Raw genomic sequence first — 20,715 nt, forward strand, 5'->3', positions numbered from 1 at the left:
ACCTTTCTTGTTTCTTGAGAAAGGCTTATATTGCTATATACTTTCCTCTCAGGACTGCCTTTGCTGTATCCCAAAGATTTTGAACAGTTGTGTTTTCATTTTCATTGGTTTCCATGAATTGTTTTAATTCTTCTTTAATTTCCTGGTTGACCCATTCATTCTTTAGTAGGATGCTCTTTAGCCTCCATGTATTTGAGTTCTTTCCAACTTTCCTCTTGTGATTGAGTTCTAGTTTCAAAGCATTGTGGTCTGAAAATATGCAGGGGATAATCCCAATCTTTTGGTACCGGTTGAGACCTGATTTGTGACCTAGGATGTGATCAATTCTGGAGAATGTTCCATGGGCACTAGAGAAGAATGTGTATTCTGTTGCTTTGGGATGGAATGTTCTGAATATGTCTGTAAAGTCCATTTGGTCCAGTGTTTCATTTAAAGTCTTTATTTCCTTTTTGATCTTTTGCTTAGATGATCTGTCCATTTCAGTGAGGGGGGGTTAAAATCGCCCACTATTATTGTATTGTTGTCAATGTGTTTCTTCGCTTTTGTTATTAATTGCCTGATATAATTGGCTGCTCCCATGTTCGGGGCATAGATATTTACAATTGTTAGATCTTCTTGTTGGATAGACCCTTTAAGTAGGATATAGTGTCCTTCTTCATCTCTTATTACAGTCTTTGTTTTCAAATCTAATTTGTCTGATATAAGAATTGCCACCCCAGCTTTCTTTTGGTGTCCATTAGCATGGTAAATGGTTTTCCACCCCCTCACTTTCAATCTCGGGGTGTGTTTGGGTCTAAAATGAGTCTCTTGCAGACAGCATAACAATGGGTCTTGTTTTTTAATCCAATCTGATAGCCTGTGTCTTTTGATTGGGGCATTCAGCCCATTTACATTCAGGGTAACTATTGAAAGGTATGAATTTAGTGCCATTGTACTGCCTGTAAGGTGACTGTTACTGTATATTGCCTGTGCTCCTTTCTGATCTATGCTGCTTTTAGGCTCTCTTTTTGCTTAGAGGACCTCTTTCAATATTTCTTGTAGGGCTGGTTTTGTGTTTGCAAATTCCTTTAGTTTTTGTTTGTCCTGGAAGCTTTTTATCTCTCTTTCTATTTTCAATGATAGCCTAGCTGGATATAGTATTCTTGGCTGCATATTTTTCTCATTTAGTGCTCTGAAGATACCATGCCAGTCCTTTCTGGCCTGCCAGGTCTCTGTGGATAGGTCTGTTGCCAATCTAATGTTTCTACCATTGTAGGTTACATATCTCTTCTCCCGAGCTGCTTTCAGGATTTTCTCTTTGTCTCTGAGACTCGTAAGTTTTACTAGTAGATGTCGGGGTGTTGACCTATTTTTATTTTGAGAGTGGTTCTCTGTGCCTCCTGGATTTTGATGCCTGTTTTCTTCCCCACATTAGGGAAGTTCTTTGCTATTATTTGCTCCAATATACCTTCTACCCCTCTCTCTCTTTCTTCTTCTTCTGGGATCCCAATTATTCTAATGTTGTTTTGTCTTATCGTATCACTCATCTCTCGAATTCTGCCCTCGTGATCCTGTAGTTGTTTCTCCCTCTATTTCTCAGCCTCTTTATTTTCCATCATTTAGTCTTCTATATCGCTGATTCTTTCTTCTGCCTCATTTATCCTAGCAGTTAGTGCCCCCATTTTGATTGCACCTCATTAATATCCTTTTTGATTTCGACTTGGTTAGATTTTAGTTCTTTTATTTCTCCAGGAAGTGTTTCTCTAATAACTTCCACACTTTTTTCAAGCCCAGCTAGTATCTTTAAAGTCATGATTCTGAACTCTAGGTCCGACATCGTACTAATGTCCGTATTGAGTAGGTCCCTGGCAGACGGTACTACCTCTTGTTCTTTTTGCTGAGGTGATTTTTGTCATCTTGTCATTTTGTCCAGAGGAGAACAGATGAATGAGAGAACAGAATGCTAACAGGTTAACAACGTCTCCAGCAAATATACTCAATGCAAATCAGAAAAGACCTGAAACCAGGGGACAAGAAAGGGAAAGAAAGAAGAGAAAAAAAATAAAAGGAAAAAGAAAAAGATAAAAACAAACAAAAACAGAACAAAACAAAAAAAAAAGCAGAATATGATCAAATATGATCAGGCTAGTGCATAGATCAGTGGCACACACTAGCTTTTGGGCATATTTTGGTCTGTTAGAAGAAATTGCCTGCTAAAATTTTAAAGGAAGAAAGATTTATATATGTACAAAATAAGGGTTGATACAATGAAGGGATGGCAGATGACTGTAAAGATGAAAATTATAAAAGATTTTATAAAAGGAATTGATAAGATAAGAAGTTGGTTTTAAAAAGAAGGAAGATTTAAAAAGAAAAAGAAAAAAGAAAAAAAAGAAAAAAAAAGGGAGAGAATGTGATCAGGCAGGAGACTAGAACAAAGCCATACACTAGTGATTTAGGATATATTTTGATCTGTTAGAAGAAATTGTATCTCAAAATATTAAAGAGAGAACAACTTATATATATATGCCAAAAATAAGGGTAAGTACTATGAAGGGATAAAAATATGACTCTAGAAATGAAAAATAAAAAATGTTTTTTTTAAAAAGGGATTGATAAGATGTTGTTTGAAAAAGGGAAAAAGAAAAATAAAAAAAAGTTAAAAAAATTAACTTTGAAAAACTAATGAATTATGATAAAAAAGCCATGAAGTCTATGTGCAGTATTCCCCTAGCGCTGGAGTTCTCCCGTTCTCCTTGATCGGTAAACTTGGTCTTGGCTTGCTGGCTGTTCGTGCTGATCTTCTGGGGGAGGGGCCTGTTGCCGTGGTTCCCAAATGTCTTTGCCGGAGGCGGAATTGCCCCGCCCTTGTCGGTCCGGGCTAAGCAATCTGCTGGGGTTTGCTCTCAGGAGCTTTTGTTCCCTGCAAGCTCTCGGTACAGCTTTGGAGGACCAGGGTGAAAATGGTGGCCTCCCAATCTCCGCCCGGAGGAGCTGAGAACTCGGGGCCCCGCTCCTCAGTGCGCCCCCAGAGAAAAGCAGTCACTCCCGTGTCCCCGGTCTCCGGCCGCACTCCGCGCTCACCCGGCCTGTGACCGAGCGTTTCTATCTCTGGCACCCGGCCCCGTGTGGAGTCTCCAAACCCAGCAGATCCCTGCGGTGCGCTCCCGCGCCGCTCCTCCCGGGGGAGGGAGGGGAGTCTCCCCGGATCTGCCGCTTGTTGGGTCCCTGCTGGAGGAGCAGTGGCCCGACTGGGCCGCGGATCACAGTTTATGGCCACCCCGAGCTGAGAGCCCGCGCCTCGGCTCCGTCTCTGCAGCCGGCTTCCCCGCTCTGATACCTGGGAGCTCTGGCGCACTCAGGCACCCCCGGTCTTTCTGTGACCCCGAGGGTCCTGAGACCACACTGTCCCGCGAGGGTTCCACCCCCTGCTTAGCCACTGCAGCGACGTCCCTCCGCGGAGCCGGCTTCTAAAAGGTCCGATTTTGTGCTCCGCGGCTCTAGCACTTGCCAGAAGCGGCCGACAGAGGCCCCCTCCCCCGCCGTCTATCCTGAATATCACCTCGAGTTCACTTGTCCGCACGTCCTACCTTCCAGAAAGTGGTCGCTTTTCTGTTCAGAGTGTTGTTACTCTTCTTATCTTCGATCTCCTGTTGAGTTCGTAGGTGTTCAGAATGGTTTGATCCCTATTCAGCTGAATTCCTGAGACCAGACGAAATCCAGGTCTCCTACTCCTCCGCCGTCTTGCTCCGCCCCCCCCCCATTTGTCCTTTTATTACTCAGCCCTGGAGATGGTGTCTGTGAGCCGCAGTGAGTTCTGTGCCATCCACACCGGGCACAGACTGCAAGGGCTGGAGACCTCTGCTGAAGCACCCCGTTGCCTCTTTTCCCAGCAGACCCTCCCCGGACCCTCAGCTAGAATTCCGAGCCCCTCACGGCAGTGCCCATACTCAACTCCTTTGCCAAAGTCTTCACATTAGAGAGGAGTGTGGTAGGAGGCTTCTCTTGTGCCTGCCTTAAGACTGAATCCCTTTACCTTTTAAGTGGACTGCTTTAGGGAAACAAGGGCAGTCACACCATTCCTGCCGGCCACTGCGCCCACGCTTGTGCACAAGGCTGGCAGGTGGGTGGCAGAAATGGAGCCCCTTTAGGGGCGACACACATGCACCAATCTTTCAGTTCCTTCAGAAACACGTTGTGGGCCACTGACGTCACGCACGGGAATACTGCCAGGCCCTGCTGAGAGCACCCCAAGGGCAGCATGTGTGTGTGTGTGGCTCTTCTTTGTAACCCCTGCACCCCAATACTGCCTGGCATGTCACAGGCAGTGGAAAGGTGCTCTTTGAATAAATGAATACACAAAGAGTGTTTTCCATTTTAAGCCTCTGTGAAGTTATTTGCTTCTTTCTATCTATATTCTCTAGCCTCCAGGAGCACAGAAGGACAAGTTACTCATAAACCCAAAGAACAGAAGGAAATGCAGAGCCAAACGCCGCCCATGGACCAAGGTAACCTTCTAGGTAAGAGGCAGATCTGCACCGCGGTCTCACTGACTCCTGGGAGCCAACCCTTCTCCCGCGGGTATACCCTGTGCTCCCCCAGAGGAGGGAAGTGTGTTCCACGATCCTCCTTTGTCAGGATTTCAGGTAAACAAGAACGATTGTGCCGTGTTTGCAGGCTCTAGCGCCACTCAGCATTTCAAGCCCCACGGGCTCTGGGCTTCCTCTTCCTCTTCCAGCTTACTCTGGGAGCTGGCCAAGTAGAACTGGGCTCAATTCAATTCAACCCAGTGCAACTGACCTGAGTTCAAAAGCATGTATACTGGGACTCACTGTGTTCAGCCCTGTAGACGGCCATTCCTGCCCTCGAGGAAATGCTCTGTGTTTTCCCCTTCAATATAAGATAATCAACTGCCAGCAAAGCAATTTGCCTCAAAATGTTTACCTTATAAACAGGGTTGTGAAACATGCAGTGCCATGTTGGTGAGCACTGAAGTTGCAGACAAACCTCCTAGCTAAGGAGATGTGGGAGAGCGAGCACAACTCCAAAATGAATCACGGTGAAGTTGGGTCCTCATGTCACGAGGACATAGAGCCCGTTAAGAAAACCTGAGCTTTTGGGGGACCCACTGACCTCTACAAGACCCTATTGTCCTCTGCTAATTGTATTACCTTCCAAAAAAACTTTATCATCTTGTATATGATTTCTTTTGAACCCCACAACCTAGTGAGTCAGGGAGCAGGATTATTACTTTGATTTACTGAAGAAAATGAGAGACGGAGAAGTTAAAAGACTTGGCTAAACTCACATTTAGGAGGAAGACCTCAGGTCTTACTAGGGATCTTTCTACTGATTACTTCTTTTAAATTAATTTTAACTTCTTTGCAGCTTCCATTATTAAAAAAAAAAAGAAAGACAAATCCAGGCGCACTGTTGCAATATGATGTTTTGATGTTGTACCTCCAACTTTGGGCTGAATGGCATTTCAAAACACATTTAATTGTTTGTTTTTCTCTCTTTTCTCCATAGTACCCTGAATGGTTATTTCAAGGTTTCTCAGGAGGTCAATGTTTGTTGTCCTTATTCAAGAGATAACCACTGGTTCTGGCCACAGATCCTCTTAATGGGATGTTTTCATTTGAGAGAAGCAAATGTAACTTAAACAGGTTCAGACCATTATGGATTTTATTGGCTGTTAAAGAAATTTTATTCTGAGACTAAAGCGCAAGTTCAGCCATGATTTGCAAGGTGCTACACGAGAGCAGATCACTCGGGACGGGACGGCTCTCAGCTTCTCTCCGGGGCAGGGGTGTTATATGTAAGAGACTTTTAAAGGTCGTATTGGGTATTGAGATTATGGAAGGTCTGGAAGGTCAGAGCACATGTCTGGGGAGAGAGGGTGCATGTGGGCCTGTATACCCAGATTTGGGGTGGGGTAGGAATCGTGAGAGCAAATCAGAGCAGGACACGATCACTGGGGTTAAAGACCAGCCAGGCTTGGGTTTTAGTTGGGCGAGTGGAAGATTTGAGGGCATGGAAAGCTTTCAGAGGCCTTGGCAGGGCTCACATAGAGCAAGCTTTAGGCATGGCTTGATCAGAGATCAGGTTCCATTTCCCCGCGATTCTCTCAGCCCTTCCCTCCTTCTGGCTTCGGCTCTATCTCCAGTCCTTCAGCCATAGCCCCAAGATGACCAGCAGCCACCACCCGGGGATGTGCCTCCTCACTCAGCAATGGAGCCCCAGGGTGGGCCTCACCTTTCATTGGCCCCAGTGGGCTTGAGCCTACCTTTATCCCTCAGCTGAGACTGCCCTTCCCACTCCTGTCCACTTATGAGAACCCTGGCCATCACCACAAGTAACTGCTCATTCCTCTGGGTTCCCACAGCAAATGTCTGCTCCTCAGCAATAACACTCAGCACATTCTGCCTTCAGATGTCTTCCTCATTCAAGCCATCGTCCACTCCCACAGGAGTGATGGGGTCTGTGTGCCTTCCCTCAAATGCCTGGCAAAGTTCCTGACACACAGAAGTTCTCAGTACATATTGGTTGAATAAAAGAAAGAATGAATGAGGGCGCCCGGGTGGCTCAGTCAGTTAAGCGACTGCCTTTGGCTCAGGTCATGATCCCAGGGTCCTGGGATCGGGTCCCACATCGGGCTCCCTGCTCGGCAAGAAGCCTGCGTCTCCCTCTCCCTCTGCCTACACCTCCCCCTACTTGTACTCTCTCTCTCTCTCTCTCTGTCAAATAAATAAATACAATCTTTAAAAAAAAATGAATGAATGAATGAACAAAATGAGAAGAACCAAGGTCCAGTGTGTACGAAGAGGCAAGTCGAACTCGGGTTCACTCAGGATGCCTTCAGAACTTCCTTTCCCTCTTCAGGTCACTGCAGGGAGCCTCCTTCCTGGGAACATGAAGATTCAAAGAGAATCTACCACTTTGTGGTGGGGCAGACGGTTCGCTACCAGTGCGCGCAGGGATTCAGGGCCCTGCGGCGAGGTTCTGCCGAGAGCGTCTGCAAAACCATCTCAGGGAAGACCCAGTGGACACAGCCCCAGGTCAAGTGCATAAGTGAAAGGAATAACGGTTGGTTTCCAGGTATGGAGGCACCTGGTTGGGCTCTATCACCCTGCTCTTTCCGTCGGGCTGAGCGGAGTGGAATTCCTGACCCACCAGCTATGTGACCGCGGGCAAAGCACTTCGTCTCCTTGGGCCTCTGTTTTCTCTCATTCTAGAAAATAGACCAGATACACTGAGGTCTCTATCACCTAAGGTTCCCTATACCCTGAGTGAGGATAAATGGTAGAAGGTGGAAGAGGAGGGGAGATCTCTCGAGTGTTGCAAGCATCCCAGATGCTATCTCACCGGAGACGATGCTGCCCCGTCCTAGCCGATCCTGAAACTCGACTTCTTCTTCTAAGCTACCAAGACCTCCTCTCATTCAAAAGGGCAAGTCCAGCCGGCCGCCCAAATACTGATGTAAAATGCACACTCATTATTTGTCCAGCGCTCCACTGTTAGCATGCTCCTTCTCATGTAACTCCCCCCTGAGCTTTGGTAAAAGTGCAAATGTGCAGGGAAGGGGCTGATTCAAGCAGGCAGGTGCGCGCGCTCGCACACTCATTCAGACTAACGTACAACCCACCTATGCGGAGGTCTGCTGTTTTCATTCTGAAAGCGTATTACTATTTTTACAACCAAAAGCCGCTCACATTTAAACCTAAGTGTTACCGGTTTCTTACCTCACCGCCTCTCCCGGGAGTTTCCCTGGGTGAAATCTGAAACCACCCCCGTAAGTGGAGCTCGGGGAGAGACCAGAGAAGGAGGCAGGCCACCGTTGGCAGGTGGCTGTTTGAATAAGCAGAGGGAACTTACTCACGGGGCTCCTGTGGGGCTGGCAGCAAGACGAATGGATCCCTGCGCTCCCCCACCAGATCTTACACGTTAATAAAGAGGCCTTAACCGGGTTCAGTCACAAATACGCTGCAGGTGTTCTGGACACCACGTCACTAGCTCAAGGCTGTGTCCTTGGAGAAGCCTCTGGGAGCGGGAAAGGAAAGCGGGAGTCATATTCTCAGGACAGGGAAGGGCGTGAGGAGCCTCTGAGTGCCTGGGTCCACGGGTCAGTTGGCACTCGTGTCCTTCTGATGACATTCCCTGGCAGTATGCCTGCAGGGAGCCACATGGCTGGCCTGGGCACTTGTCGTGCGTGTTGCTTCCCTTGTAAAAGGATGGCAGGGCAGTGTCCTGGGTAACTGGAAACCCCTGCAAAGAACGGGGAACCTGTCACAGAGAGAAGCTGTCCTTCTGTGCATTTCTACTTCATTTAATGTTTCGGTGGTATCTGGATTATTATGACCTGTTTCCAAGCCACAGATGGAAACCAGGGCTGAATAGGAAGCTTGGGGATGAGAAGTTGCTCGGGATTCCACAGAGCCAGCATCAGGGTCAAAATTCCCTCTGACCTGGCTTTGCTGGAGCCATTTACCCACTTGCCCCAGAGCCTGCTGTAGAGCCACACTGTGTGGGGTCCCCAGGTAGCGTGCTGAGAACGGAGATGGGCACCCCACTGAGTGTGTCTGGGGTCAGCTGAGGAGACCCGCATTCCCCACCCTCATCACTTCCTCTCTCCTCCAGAGGACGAAGAAGAGCCTCAAGCAAGCACCCATGCTCCTCCTGGGAGAGACACTTCCTGGCCCTTGGTAACAACAAGTGCTACAGGTAAGACTAGAATTTCTGGGAAGATAAAACCTGGCCCTGAAGGTCAGGCAAGAGAAGGAAGACCGTTTGCCTGGGGCAGCCCCTCCTGCAGCTGGGTCAGCAATGGCACCTTCCCCTCCAACCTCCCAACCCTCAACACATCAAAAGCAGGGCACCGGGGTGCCTCAGTCAGTTGGGCGTCTGACTCTTGGTTTTGGCTCAGGTCGTGAGAACGAGCCCCGTGTCCAGCTCCACACTGGGTGTGGAGTCTAAGGTTCTCTCTCTCTCCCTCCACCTTCCCCCCTGCTCTCTCTCTGTCTCTCTCAAATAAATGAATAAATCTTTAAAACAAACAAACGTGTCAAAATCAGGTGTCGGAAACAGGAGAAGCCAGTCTGAGGATGGCATCTCAAGGCGGAAGAAGGAATGCTTGTCTGTCCCATGCCTTCTGTCAGGCTCCGAGGCTCTAGCTCACGACAGGTCCTAAGCTCTCCAGCTAGTGAGATAATCAGCACAAACCGAGCATCTTCTCTTCTCTCTTCTGCACAGATTTCCACAAGCACACAGAAGTGGCTACCACCATGGAGTCGTTCATATTCACAACCGAGTATCAGATAGCAGGTGGGTAGGGGGCGCGCCTTCTGTTGACAAAACGCACCCCAGACAGAGACTGTGGGATATGTTGGTTGGTGGTCTGGTGGGTCGGTCGGTTGGTCGGTTAGCTTAAAATGCCCCCCTCCTTATACTGGATAATAGTTACACGAGTAAAAGACTAATCCGGATATTAACAATACAAACTCACAGTAATCAGCCATAGTAAACGGGCTGTGAAGTCTCAAAGCAGCCCCAAGAAGCTCCTCCTGAATGGATCCTAAATGACAAAATACCCCATAAACCCCACAGTTGTTTCCTGGTAGGAGAGAAAAACAGGCTTTGAGAGGGGGAGAAAAAACCGAGCTCATAGAAACAGAGCAGAGTGGTGGTTGCGGGGGCTGTGGGTTGGGGGGAAACCGGGAGATGTTGGTGGAGGACGCAGACTCCCAGTTAGAAGATGAGTCAGTTCTGGGGAGCTAACGGGCAGCATGGTGACTTTGGTTAACAACACGGTATTGTATACTCGAAATTTGCTAAAGGAGTAAATCTCAAGTGTTCTCACCGCAAAAAGGAAATGGCAGACAGGAGGGGTGGTTGGAGGTGTTAGCTAGTGCTGTGGTGCTAATTGTGTTGTGATGTACACTCACATCAAATCAATCCCTTGCATGCCGCAAATGTCCGCAATGCTACATGTCAGTTATGTGTCAACACAGTTTGGGGAAGAAAAGGAAAAATGCACTGTGAAGCCCATGCAAGACGGGTGGTTGGCGGGGCAGGCGGGGAGGTGGCTCCTGCACCAGAGGAAGGCAGGATCTGGGAAATAGGAACACTTTCAAGAGATGCTTATGTGTCTATCCTTTCTCCTTGTATTTCGACGTTTCCTTCACCCATCGCAGGCCTCCCTGGTGGCCCCCTTAACTGAGGCCTCTGAACCTTGGTGAAGAGCGCGCTTGTCAGTTACTTCATGCCCCTCAGAAAGAGCCAAGCCCCTCGAGGAAAGGCGCCAAGCCCTTTCCCACCTCCCCAGGGCTCCAGCCCCGGTCCCTGAGCCTCCTAGGAAATCATGTCGGGTGGGAGCTGCGTTCCGGGAGGGGAAGGCAGAAACGCCAGTGCCCCCCTCTTCGGGAAACCCTTGCTCTGTGGGGATTTTCTCAGCCTGATCTGCAGCCCAGCCCGGCGGGTGCCTTCGCTGAACTGCTTCTCTGTTGACAGTGGCCGGCTGCATTCTCCTGTTCATCAGTGTCCTCCTTCTGAGCGGGCTCACCTGGCAGCGGAGATGGTGAGTCCGGGCGGTCAGGGTCACAAAGGCCTGGCCGGAGCTAGCTGGTGGAGCCTGGTGTGGGAAGAGCTCGGGCAGAGATCCCCTCACCCCCCGCCCACCCCATTCTCCTACTAACCCACAGCGGTTTGGGGAGTCATAGAGAGAACTGGTCAACCCACACATCCCCAAAGAGCCCAACAAGAACCCAAGCGCAGGGAAATGGGAAAGCAAAGGACACTAGCATTGGTTGAGCGCCTACTGTATGCCAGGCTTGATGCATATCTAATGAACATTCCTGAACTTCTCTGAACATTTGAAACAGCTACAGGTGCCCTGATCAAGCAACACAAACAGGAGTGCATGGCAGAGGCCAAAACTGCAACCTGAATCTAGAGCCCAAGACCTTTCTGCTCCCGTCACGTGGCTGGAAGGAAATCAAGGGCAGTGTCCCCCTGAGTTTTCCTCTCCTGCACTCCCCATTACACCTACTGCAGACACTCAGACCAGAACGCCCTTGACTGGGACGTGACCCCCATGTGGCCTTAGTTGCATTAACTCAGATTTTCAAATTGCTGATTAGAACAACCAGGAGAGATTTTTTTTTTTTTTAATACCAATGCTTTCTCTCCAACCAGAATCCCTAGGACATCAGTATGTGTCTTTCCAGCTGAGATAAAATTCATCATTCTAACCATTTTAAAGTGCATAATCCAGTGGTTTTTGGCAATGTTGTGTATATACCACCATCTCATCACACATCAGAACATTTCCATCACCCCGAAAGGAAACCCTGTACTCCCCAATTCCCCATTGCCCCCATTCCCCGGAATCCACAAATCCACTTCCCATCTCTGGATTTGCCCGTTCTGGACATTTCACATAAATGGAATCATACAGTATATGAACTTTTGTGACCGAGACATTGGTATTTCCTTTAAAGCTCCTCAGAGGCACCGAATACACATGCATCCAGTTTTTTTTTTTTTTAAAGATTTTATTTATTTGACAGAGAGAGAGACACAGCGAGAGAGGGAACACAAGCAGGGGGAGCGGGAGAGGGAGAAGCAGGCTTCCCGCAGAGCAGGGAGCCCGATGCGGGGCTCGATCCCAGGACCCTGGGATCACGACCCGAGCCGAAGGCAGATGCCTAACGACCGAGCCACCCAAGTGCCCCTCACATGCATCCAGTTTTGACAACTCTGTGCTAGGCCAGTAATTCCCAAACTTGAGTGGGCTTGTTATCAGAAGGTCCTGGAGGGCTTGTTAAAGCAGGGTCTGCCCGGCCCTGCCTCCAGAGTTGCTGAGTCAGCAGGTCTGGGGTAGGGCCTAAAAAAATCTACATTTCTAGCAAATTCCCAGGTAATAACTGATGCTTGCTGTTCCAGGCACCAAACTTTGAGAACCGCTGCACTAGACAGATAGCATAACAGATCAAGAGAGTGAATTCATTTCACGCACACACACAGGCCAGTTTCTCCCTCCCTTTAGACAGTAGACTACAGACCTCCTATGTCGCTGTCCTGACTATCCAGGACATCCCAAAAATGTGCCATCTAACCCACCTTGATGTAAACTCCCCAGGAAGACCCTGAGAACACACAGATTCATCCCCCAAAACCCAGAGCTCTTAGATCCTATAATTAGCCCAGACAGAGAAAAACTGTCAGACGTCTTTTATTGTTCTATTGGTCATCAGGCCCACAGATACTCCTGATTTCCCTCATGTGGATTAAAATGTGCCAGTTATTGCGATGCAGAGGATAAGCCCCCTAGGGTTATCGTATTAGGAATTGCTCATGTAAATACCTGACAGTCTACCAACTTCTCTACGATATGAGCTGCTTCCTGAGGCGTTATTTTAGGATTATGTGAGATGAAGTGGGTCAGGTACTCAGTACATTGTGGGAACTCAATACGTGGTCGGGCCTCCCCTCCCTGCGCTGACAAGACCTAATAGCCTTCAAGGAAATTTTCACTTGGTAGCTTCAAGATTAAAAGCCTTCAGACACAAAGGGACAAGGGTATTTGGGAGTGGTAAACATTTGGAATTTACGCTGTGACATAACGAACAGCCTGAAACTAGATGAGTTCTCAGAAGCTCTCCCAGAATTACGGTCTTTCAGGGGACCCACATTCATTCCTCAAACTGAGCTTTCTGCCACCAGGTCTAGCTAGGGAGAAAAAGCCTTCCTAGAATCTAATTTCATCTGATGGTGCCCTCTTGTGGCCACACAGAAATCCTACATTTGTGTTTTTTGGGTTTTTTTTTTTTGGACCAATTAACTAGGAGCCAGTGATAAACAACAGCTGTTGGCTTCCCCTGGCTCCTGACAACCAAAAGCTGAATTTTCATGAATTTTATCGCTTCTCGGACTTTTGGCTAAGATCAAGTGAATTTTCATGAATTTTGTGAACTGTTTTTAAGCACAGCCATTATCGAATATTTAGTATGTAAACATAGTTACATAGGCTATATTAAAAACAAAGTTAATAAATACTCAAAAGTAGCCACTTTCTAATTATTTTACTACTTTGTTGTTCTCAGGGTTATTTAAATCTATTGTATCTGTATCGAGGAATTGCAATATGATGGTCTGCTACTGCATACCTCTTCCCAATTCTGTATTCAGCTATGTCACGTTGGTAGCTCGAAACTGGGCGTGGTGGGAGTACTTACACCATGCAAATAGGCCAACTTTTTCAGAGAGCTGGTTAATCATTTACCAGCACACCATTCTTACAACCCTGCCCCACGGGAGCTCTGAGCAAGGCAGGAAGTGATGAGATATTCCTGTGGACTCAGTAAGGGCTGGGGAAGGTCTAGGACTATACTGTCCAGCACGGTAGCTAGCCACTGGCCACATGGTGGATATTTTAGTCTAAACTTAAATAAATGAAATAAAATAAAAATTCAGTTCATCAGCTACACTAGCCGCATGTCAGGTGTTCAATAGCCACATACGGCTACCTTATTGGACAACACAGATACAAAACATTAGTGTCATCAGAAAGTTCTTAAAGTACAGTGCTGGCTAGAAACTAGGAGCTTTCAATTCATGAAAATCACTTAGCACAGTTACTATTATTATCCCTTCTCTGCACCTACTGTCCTCCACATAATTCAAAAAAAATTTATAGAGTATCTCTTATACAGATGTCGGGCAAAGGGCACAAGCTCGCAATTAGAAAATGAATAATTTCTGGAGATCTAATACACAGCAGAGCAATTATAGTCAACAAAACCGTATTATATACTTCAAAGTCGCTAAGAGACTAGATCTTAAATGTTCTCCCCACAAAAAAGAAATGATAATTATGTGACTCGATGGAGGCGTTCACCAACTATGGTGGTAATCATGTTGCAATACAGTAATACAATATATTAAAAAATATATAAACATGTTGTATACCACAAACTTACACAATGTTACATGTCAATCGTATCTCAATTAAAAAAAAATAAACACTATCACAAGAATATCTGCTATGTGCCAAGCACTTGCTAGGGACCCAAAGATGAATGCAAATGGTCCCTGCTCTAAGGAGCTTACAGACCCATGGAGGAGAAGAGGCTAAAAATAGAGAGTTCAAATACAAATTTTTTAAAGCCGAAGACTGAGGTGTTACAGGAGCAAAAAGAAAGGACACTTAATCCTACGTGGGGGCGCCAACAGGAGTTGATGGGGCCTCCGGCCAGATAAAAGAAGACAGGACATGGCTGCTAAGTGGGGAAGGGGGGTGGGTAGCAAGGGGAGAGGTAAGGTGGTGTGAAGGGACGTGACAATGTCCAGGAGAAGTCAGGCAGTTCTGAACATCAGCTTGTGAGGTGCTCGGGCAGCTGAGACAGCAGTGCTGTAGGGATGGACAGTGACCATCAGACCCACAGGTCAGACAGAGGGGCTCGGACCCTATACTGAGGGCAACAGAGAGCCACAGAAGCTTGAGCTAGGGACAAATGGTAGCACTGGCCCTTCGGACAATCTGGCTACAACAGAGGCTAGATTAAGGGACCAAGGAATCATGGTGGCAGTTATGACAGAATATTTGGAGAGACACGGTGAGCATGAGCTAGGTCAGTGGGCACACATTAAAAAGGAGGAAAAGAATCAAGATATACATAAAGGGGGTCAAATTAGCAGGATTTTCCAGCTGATTGGCAGTAAGGGTTAAGGAAGATGGATGGAGCAGGGATGACCCCAGATTTTCGAGGATGACGGGGGACTCCTTAGCCTCTGGATGAAATAAATGCAAACAGCAGGACACCCCTTGGGGGATCAGCCCCAAAGCAGAACCCATCCTGCAGTCCATTCACTGAGGTCCACGAAGGCTCCACACCTGTAACCACCCAGCCCTGGAGCTGACAAGGAAATGGAAAATCTACTCACCGCACAATGATTGAATCTTCCTGCTGTAGGAACCACGGGGCAGCCAGTCTGGGCCTCTGGAGGCACCGAGAGGCCTTGGGGTCAGACTTCAGCCTGTGGGAAGGTAACAGGATCCAGGGGTGGAATTTTAAGTTAGCAGGTCAATGGGGGTTTATGTTGAAGGCTCTATGCACATCGGTTTATGGTGCGGATCACATTTTTTTTCTTGTGCAGTAGTCCACCTATGACTGACTTAGCTGTATCACTACAGGAGGAAGCGTAGAAGAACAATCTAGAAAACCAGGGGTGGTAAGAAGCCAAGAACAGCTCACAGAAGTCGTAAAGCACAAGCAAAATCAAAGAAGTGGAACACTCACCCAAGAGCCATCTCCCGTGATCTCTTCGGTTTTGGAAAACTCTGAAGTCACATGCTGACACACTGGGCAACTGCAACCTCATGACAAAACCAGCTCGGTAGTATCAATGAGTGAACTCGACCTGCTTCTCAGCAGCAGTTCCAAGGTCACTGGAAGAACAGGAAAGAACCGCCAGAACTGTAGGTCTTACTTTCACGTCGACATGGTCATTCAAGCTTGAATAGCATGGGACTCTGTCCACACCATATATGGTATAAAGAACAGTGGCTTTGTGTTAATTGCATCCCAGCTTCCCAGTTTACAAGGAAAACCCTAGCAGGAATGTAAATAGACACACACACACACTCCTTACCCTATGTAATTGGACGCCATCCTGTGACTGCCTGAGATCCTTCCCCAGCTTCTGATTGATTCGGTTGATTAGCCCATTCTGCTGGCCACATTCCTTAATGAACGCCTGCTAAGAACTATGAATCTTTTTGTCTTTAGCTCAGTCCTCTAAACTAGCCCCCTTTCACTGAACCTTCAATCTGAACTTCTAAACAGAAGCCATAGCAGAGTAATCTTTGGGTAACACCGACAGAGGGCAGCCAAGCCTCTGGGGATCACAGAGCTTCAGCGTTTAAAAGGATTTTTACTAGAGGTATGCTGGGAAAAGAAGGATAAACTAAGTCCCAGGTAATGAACTGTACACCTAGTAAAAAGCTCTACCTGTACATTACTAACACGCCCCCTTACGAGTTAGTTTCTGCGGGATTGCTATACATGAGGCTCTGAATTTGGTCCGCACGGATGTGATGTTCACAGACACATCACGTGTGGATGCTTACATTTCCGAATCAGTGTTATAAAAGCACTCATAAGGGATCAATACATTCAATGTTTATGGATGGAAGGAAAGAAGAAGGAAGTATGGCACAGGGAGGGAGCTCACACTGACAGCAGGTAACATGGAAAAGGTCACCCCTTTGTAGCCCTCAAACTGTGAGCAACATGGTTAGCAAATCAGAATCACCTGGAGGCCTGGTTAGGCCACGGGGGGCGGGGGGGTGGGTGGGGAATCTCCAGGGTTTCTGAGTCAGCAGGTACCGGCCAGCCAAGGATTTACCCGTGTAACAAGTTCCAGGTGATGCTGCTGAGGGTGGTCTGGAGACCACACTTTGAGAACCACTGGGTTCTAGGTCTCCATGCCCACCCACTCTCAAAAATCACGTGATTAAGGAGATGAATGCAAGGTTAACACCAGCCAGTTTTCATTTCTGAAAGGCCAGAAGAGTATTATTTTAAAAATGGGCAGGCATCATAGGTCCATATCCAGATTAAAGAACCATTTTCTGCCCTTTCTTTGACTAACCAAGTACAATCCAGATTCCAGTGTCCATGTCCCCCACACCCCCAAGTACATGTTTTCTGGGTTGAGAGGAATCTCAGACCAGAAAAAAAATTTTTTGTTTTTAGTCTTACTTATCTTGAGTAAAATTGAATTGAATTATCATGACTCATTTTGGAGGGGGGGGAAGACCTATGAGATCAAATGTTTTAAATAATAATTAAGATGTTATTTACCTTTACATGCTCATTCTAAGTGTATGGTGGAGTTTTTCAGGAACGACATGATATGTGATGATGTCATCGCTCTGATGTTAACATGTAATGAGTTTATTACTGTTGTTTATAAGAGAACTAATAAATATTTTTTAAATTTCTTGGTTTTAGTGTCTAAATGTGGTATCACTAGCTATAACTACACAGATGAATTTGGGATTCTCAATACTCTTTTTCTTTTTTTCCTTAGAGATATAGAGCACAGGGGTGGGGGTGGGGGTGGGAAGGGGCAGAGGGAGAGGGAAAGAGAATCCTAAGCAGGCTCCATGCCCAGCATGGAGCCCAATGCCAGAGCTCCATCCCACGACCCTGAGACCATGACCTGAAAGAAAAGCAAGAGCCGGATGCTCAACAAACTGAGCCGCCCAGGCGCCCCTCCTCAATACTTTTTAATAATGTACAGAGGTCCTGACAAATAGTTAACAAACACGTTATCATTGGTGGTTCCAGAAATGCAAATCAAAACCACAATGAGGGACGCCTGGGTGGCTCAGTTGTTGAGCGTCTGCCTTCGGCTCAGGTCATGATCCCGGGGTCCTGGGATGGAGCCCCGCATCGGGCTCCTGCTCAGCAGGGAAGCCTGCTTCTCCCTCTCCCACTCCCCCTGCTTGTGTTCCCTCTCTCGCTGTGTCTCTCTCTGTCAAATAAATAAATAAAATCTTAAAAACAACAACAACAACAACAACAACAACACAATGAGATACCTCTTCATACCCAGGAAGATGACCTTCAGCAAAAAGGAGAATAACAAATGGGGGCAAGGATGTGGAGAAACAGGAATTCTTGTACATTGCTGGCAGAAATGTAACAGATGCAAACACTGTGGAAAACAGATTGGTGGTTCCTCAAAACATTAAACATACAAGCACCTCATGCTTTCACAGGGGGAGGCAGAAAGGAACCATTTTTGAAATGACTTACCAAGGCCTGTCCTCAGGAGAAACTGTTTTCCTAACTACCTTGGGTTTTACCTAAGCAACCAGAAAAAACAGAAATCCCCAACTCTGACCTGCTCTATCCTCCCACATGGGAAAGGGAATTATGCAACTCCAGCCTCTCCCACCCCATCTACCCTCTCTGAGGTGTGCAAGCAGAGGCACCACCGCAGGTTTCTCTGGTCTCAGTGGTTCAAATGAGGCCTCATGGTCTGCACTGTGGCCACAGGATGTAAGGCGATGCTTATTTCCTCAGGCCTGAACCATCTACCCCACCCCTCGAACCAAGAGTAGCACCAACTTCCTTCATTGGCTGCTTGGAGTGGACAGAAGAGTAAGACCCAAACGAAAAGTAGGTCATTACCAAGAGAAGGGAGAATGGATGCAGGGGAAGCAGCCACACTTTTCTTTGTGCCTTTGCTTCCAGCCAGTATTATTCTATTAAGGGAGAGCCTAAATTTTCACATCAGTCATACTGTTATCAAAGCTCCGTCATGGGAGCAGAAGAGAAAAATGTGGACAAACAGATTTGTAGCACTGGCATCTGGGAGTTTTTAAGGATGCAGAAAGGCTTTTTTGAGGGCCTTCCACTGACAAAGTGCTAGGCTGTCCAAGCAAAACAGGGACTCGGTACCTGAGCTGCAGCACGAGGACTGGAATGGGATTGGAGCGGAAGAGTTGAGTGGGGGTTGGGCGAGGTCATCAAGAAGACGTGATTGCCAGTTGACCTGTGAGCCCGACCCGAGCGCTTGGAGGCTCCTCACCCCCTCCTCTGTCCTTGGAACGTGGTTTCTGCATGCCTTTCCCGCTGCCAGAGGCTCCTCCAAGGACACAGCCTTGAGAGGGATGTGGTGTTGAGAACATCTGCACAGTATACATGACTGACCCAGTTAAGGCTTCTTTCCAAACCTTTAGGATGCAGTGGGTGGGTGGGTGTGGGGGTCCACTCGCCTTGCTGCACCACCGCCCCCCCAGCCAAGTCTTGTACGTAAACCCCCTTGCGTATTAAAACTGCCACCTACCAACCCCAGAGTGCCCTGCCTTTTTCTTCAGTCCCTCCCTGCCCTCCTGCAACAGCCGCTGGTTTCAGATTTCCCTGGAGAAGCTCCGGAGGAGGCTGCAAACCAGCAACGTGTGAGCCAGCCAGGGAGCTGGAGAAATGGGCCCTGGGAATGAGGCCATCGCAGGGAAATCCTGGGTTAGCCGGTGACCTCTGCGTGGGCAGGGGTGGCCCACATGTCAGATGCTTGTGGCCTGTTGCGTGAGTACAGGACGCCCTGAAAACACCAGCTGCTCGACGGGGCTTGTTTGAGGAAGTGCACACGGTTCTCCTCCACAGGGAAGGGAAGCAAGGCCGCGCAGTGCGCTGGCCTCTGCCTCGGGCGGTTCTGCCGGCCACCGACGCCCTCCTCCAAGCTGAAGCTGGAGTCAGCAAGCTGCAGCTATCAGGGGAAGACGTGCTGGTGTCCACCAGTCTTCAGGCTTCGGAGCTGGCAGACAAGGTGGGAGGGCAGGACGGTAAGTTAGAGGTCTTAGGCGCCCCCGGGTGGCTCAGTCGGTTAAGCGATCGACTCTTGATCTCAGCTCAGGTCTTAATCTCAGGGTTGTGAGTTCAAGCCCCGCATGGGGCTCCACGCTGGGTGTGGCGCCTACTTTAAAAAAAGAAAAAAAGAGGTCTTAGCATACCCTGTGTAAAAAGCTAGGAGGGCTCCAGATGCTTTGGATTAAGATCTGGGCATTTGTGACAAAGCCTGAGTAGGAGTTAAGAGATGGCATCCCTGAGAATGTGATAAGAATGAAGAGAAGGATATTATGGTAACTGATGAGAAAATGGATAAAATGTGCCCTGCCTTCTGACCAGTAATAGGAAAGAACGTTTTAAATTGCAATGATCCCAAAACTCCTAGGGAGAAAATCTGCATTCTTTCTCTTTCCCTTGATGTTGTAAATCTTATCGTGTCTTTGAAATGTAAACAGCCCAAGAGATAAACAAATCATTGCTCACAGAGACTGAAGAAAATAAAGGGGGGGAGGGGGAGGGTATTCAAAATACTGCTTTGCTGTAGGAGCTCCCTTCCCCAGAATCCAGTCCACAGCCTCCAAAAGATCACAAATAACAGTAAAAAGCTTTAGCCATGGAAGTGGGTACCTGAGTCACAGCTACAGATTGGGAATGAATGCTGAATAGATACAGAAAGTTGGAGAAAGTCTGTGGAAAAGAAATATTGAGAAAGGAATTTTATATGTAGTCGAACTGTGATTCAAATAGACTTATGTAAGCTAAAAAGAAAACAGTTTTACTATCAGAAGTACACTGGTACAAAATTAGAATTTACTTTTCTTTGTGTTAAAGGGAGAAAGTTTTCTTAGATGATTGGTTTGCTCTTAATAAGAAATTGTAAACAAAGGCTTTTCTTTACCTTTGATGTAATCCGCCTGGAAAACAAAGATTCTGTGTTTTGTCTTTATCAGCTCTTTGATTACTCAAGAAACTAAGTCTTCCCTGTTAAAAAAGCTAAGTTGTTTACAATTTTGTAACTTTTGTTAAATGTTAAATTTCATGGAAAGCATTGTCAAATAAGAAGCAATGCTAAACTTCCTTTGGGGTATATGTGTATGAAATTGCCCACACTCTGGAATGTCCTAGTATAATGGTATCGTCATAATAACCAAACCCCCTGGTCAACTGCATCATAATGAACTCTCCTCAGATCTATAACCATGGCCATTTGTAAGTCTTTTGTCATTTGCAGACAGTTACTGTTTTATCTGATGCTTTGGCAAAGAGCGTTCCTGCAAAAGTGCTTCGTCTTCAAGGGGATTCGTGGAAAAGGCTCTGACAGGGTTCTAGTAGCTAAGATCGCTTTGCCTTCATGTGGGAGGGACACTAGCAAACCTCT

The 20,715-nt window shown here is 47.2% G+C and overlaps 1 protein-coding gene across 2 annotated transcripts in view; it reads left to right on the plus strand.

Annotated features, from left to right (window-relative positions):
* IL2RA (interleukin 2 receptor subunit alpha) overlaps window positions 1-16,981 on the plus strand; it is a 53,735-nt gene extending 36,754 nt beyond the window's left edge. The window contains exons 3-8 of one of the 2 annotated variants that reach the window (XM_028114675.2): window positions 4,404-4,499; window positions 6,862-7,077; window positions 8,617-8,700; window positions 9,229-9,300; window positions 10,486-10,552; window positions 15,170-16,981. In XM_028114675.2, the coding sequence (XP_027970476.1) occupies window positions 4,404-4,499; window positions 6,862-7,077; window positions 8,617-8,700; window positions 9,229-9,300; window positions 10,486-10,552; window positions 15,170-15,194 (560 nt within the window). In that variant the 3' untranslated portion in view covers window positions 15,195-16,981. The remainder of the gene's footprint in view (window positions 1-4,403; window positions 4,500-6,861; window positions 7,078-8,616; window positions 8,701-9,228; window positions 9,301-10,485; window positions 10,553-15,169) is intronic. The other variant, XM_028114676.2, reaches the window with a different exon arrangement.
* Window positions 16,982-20,715: the final 3,734 nt, after the last annotated feature.

Source organism: Eumetopias jubatus, unplaced genomic scaffold (genome assembly GCF_037043125.1).
Source record: "Eumetopias jubatus isolate StellerSeaLion01/CBP00866 unplaced genomic scaffold, mEumJub1_p1.0 scaffold_8, whole genome shotgun sequence".
NCBI lineage: Eukaryota > Metazoa > Chordata > Mammalia > Carnivora > Otariidae > Eumetopias > Eumetopias jubatus.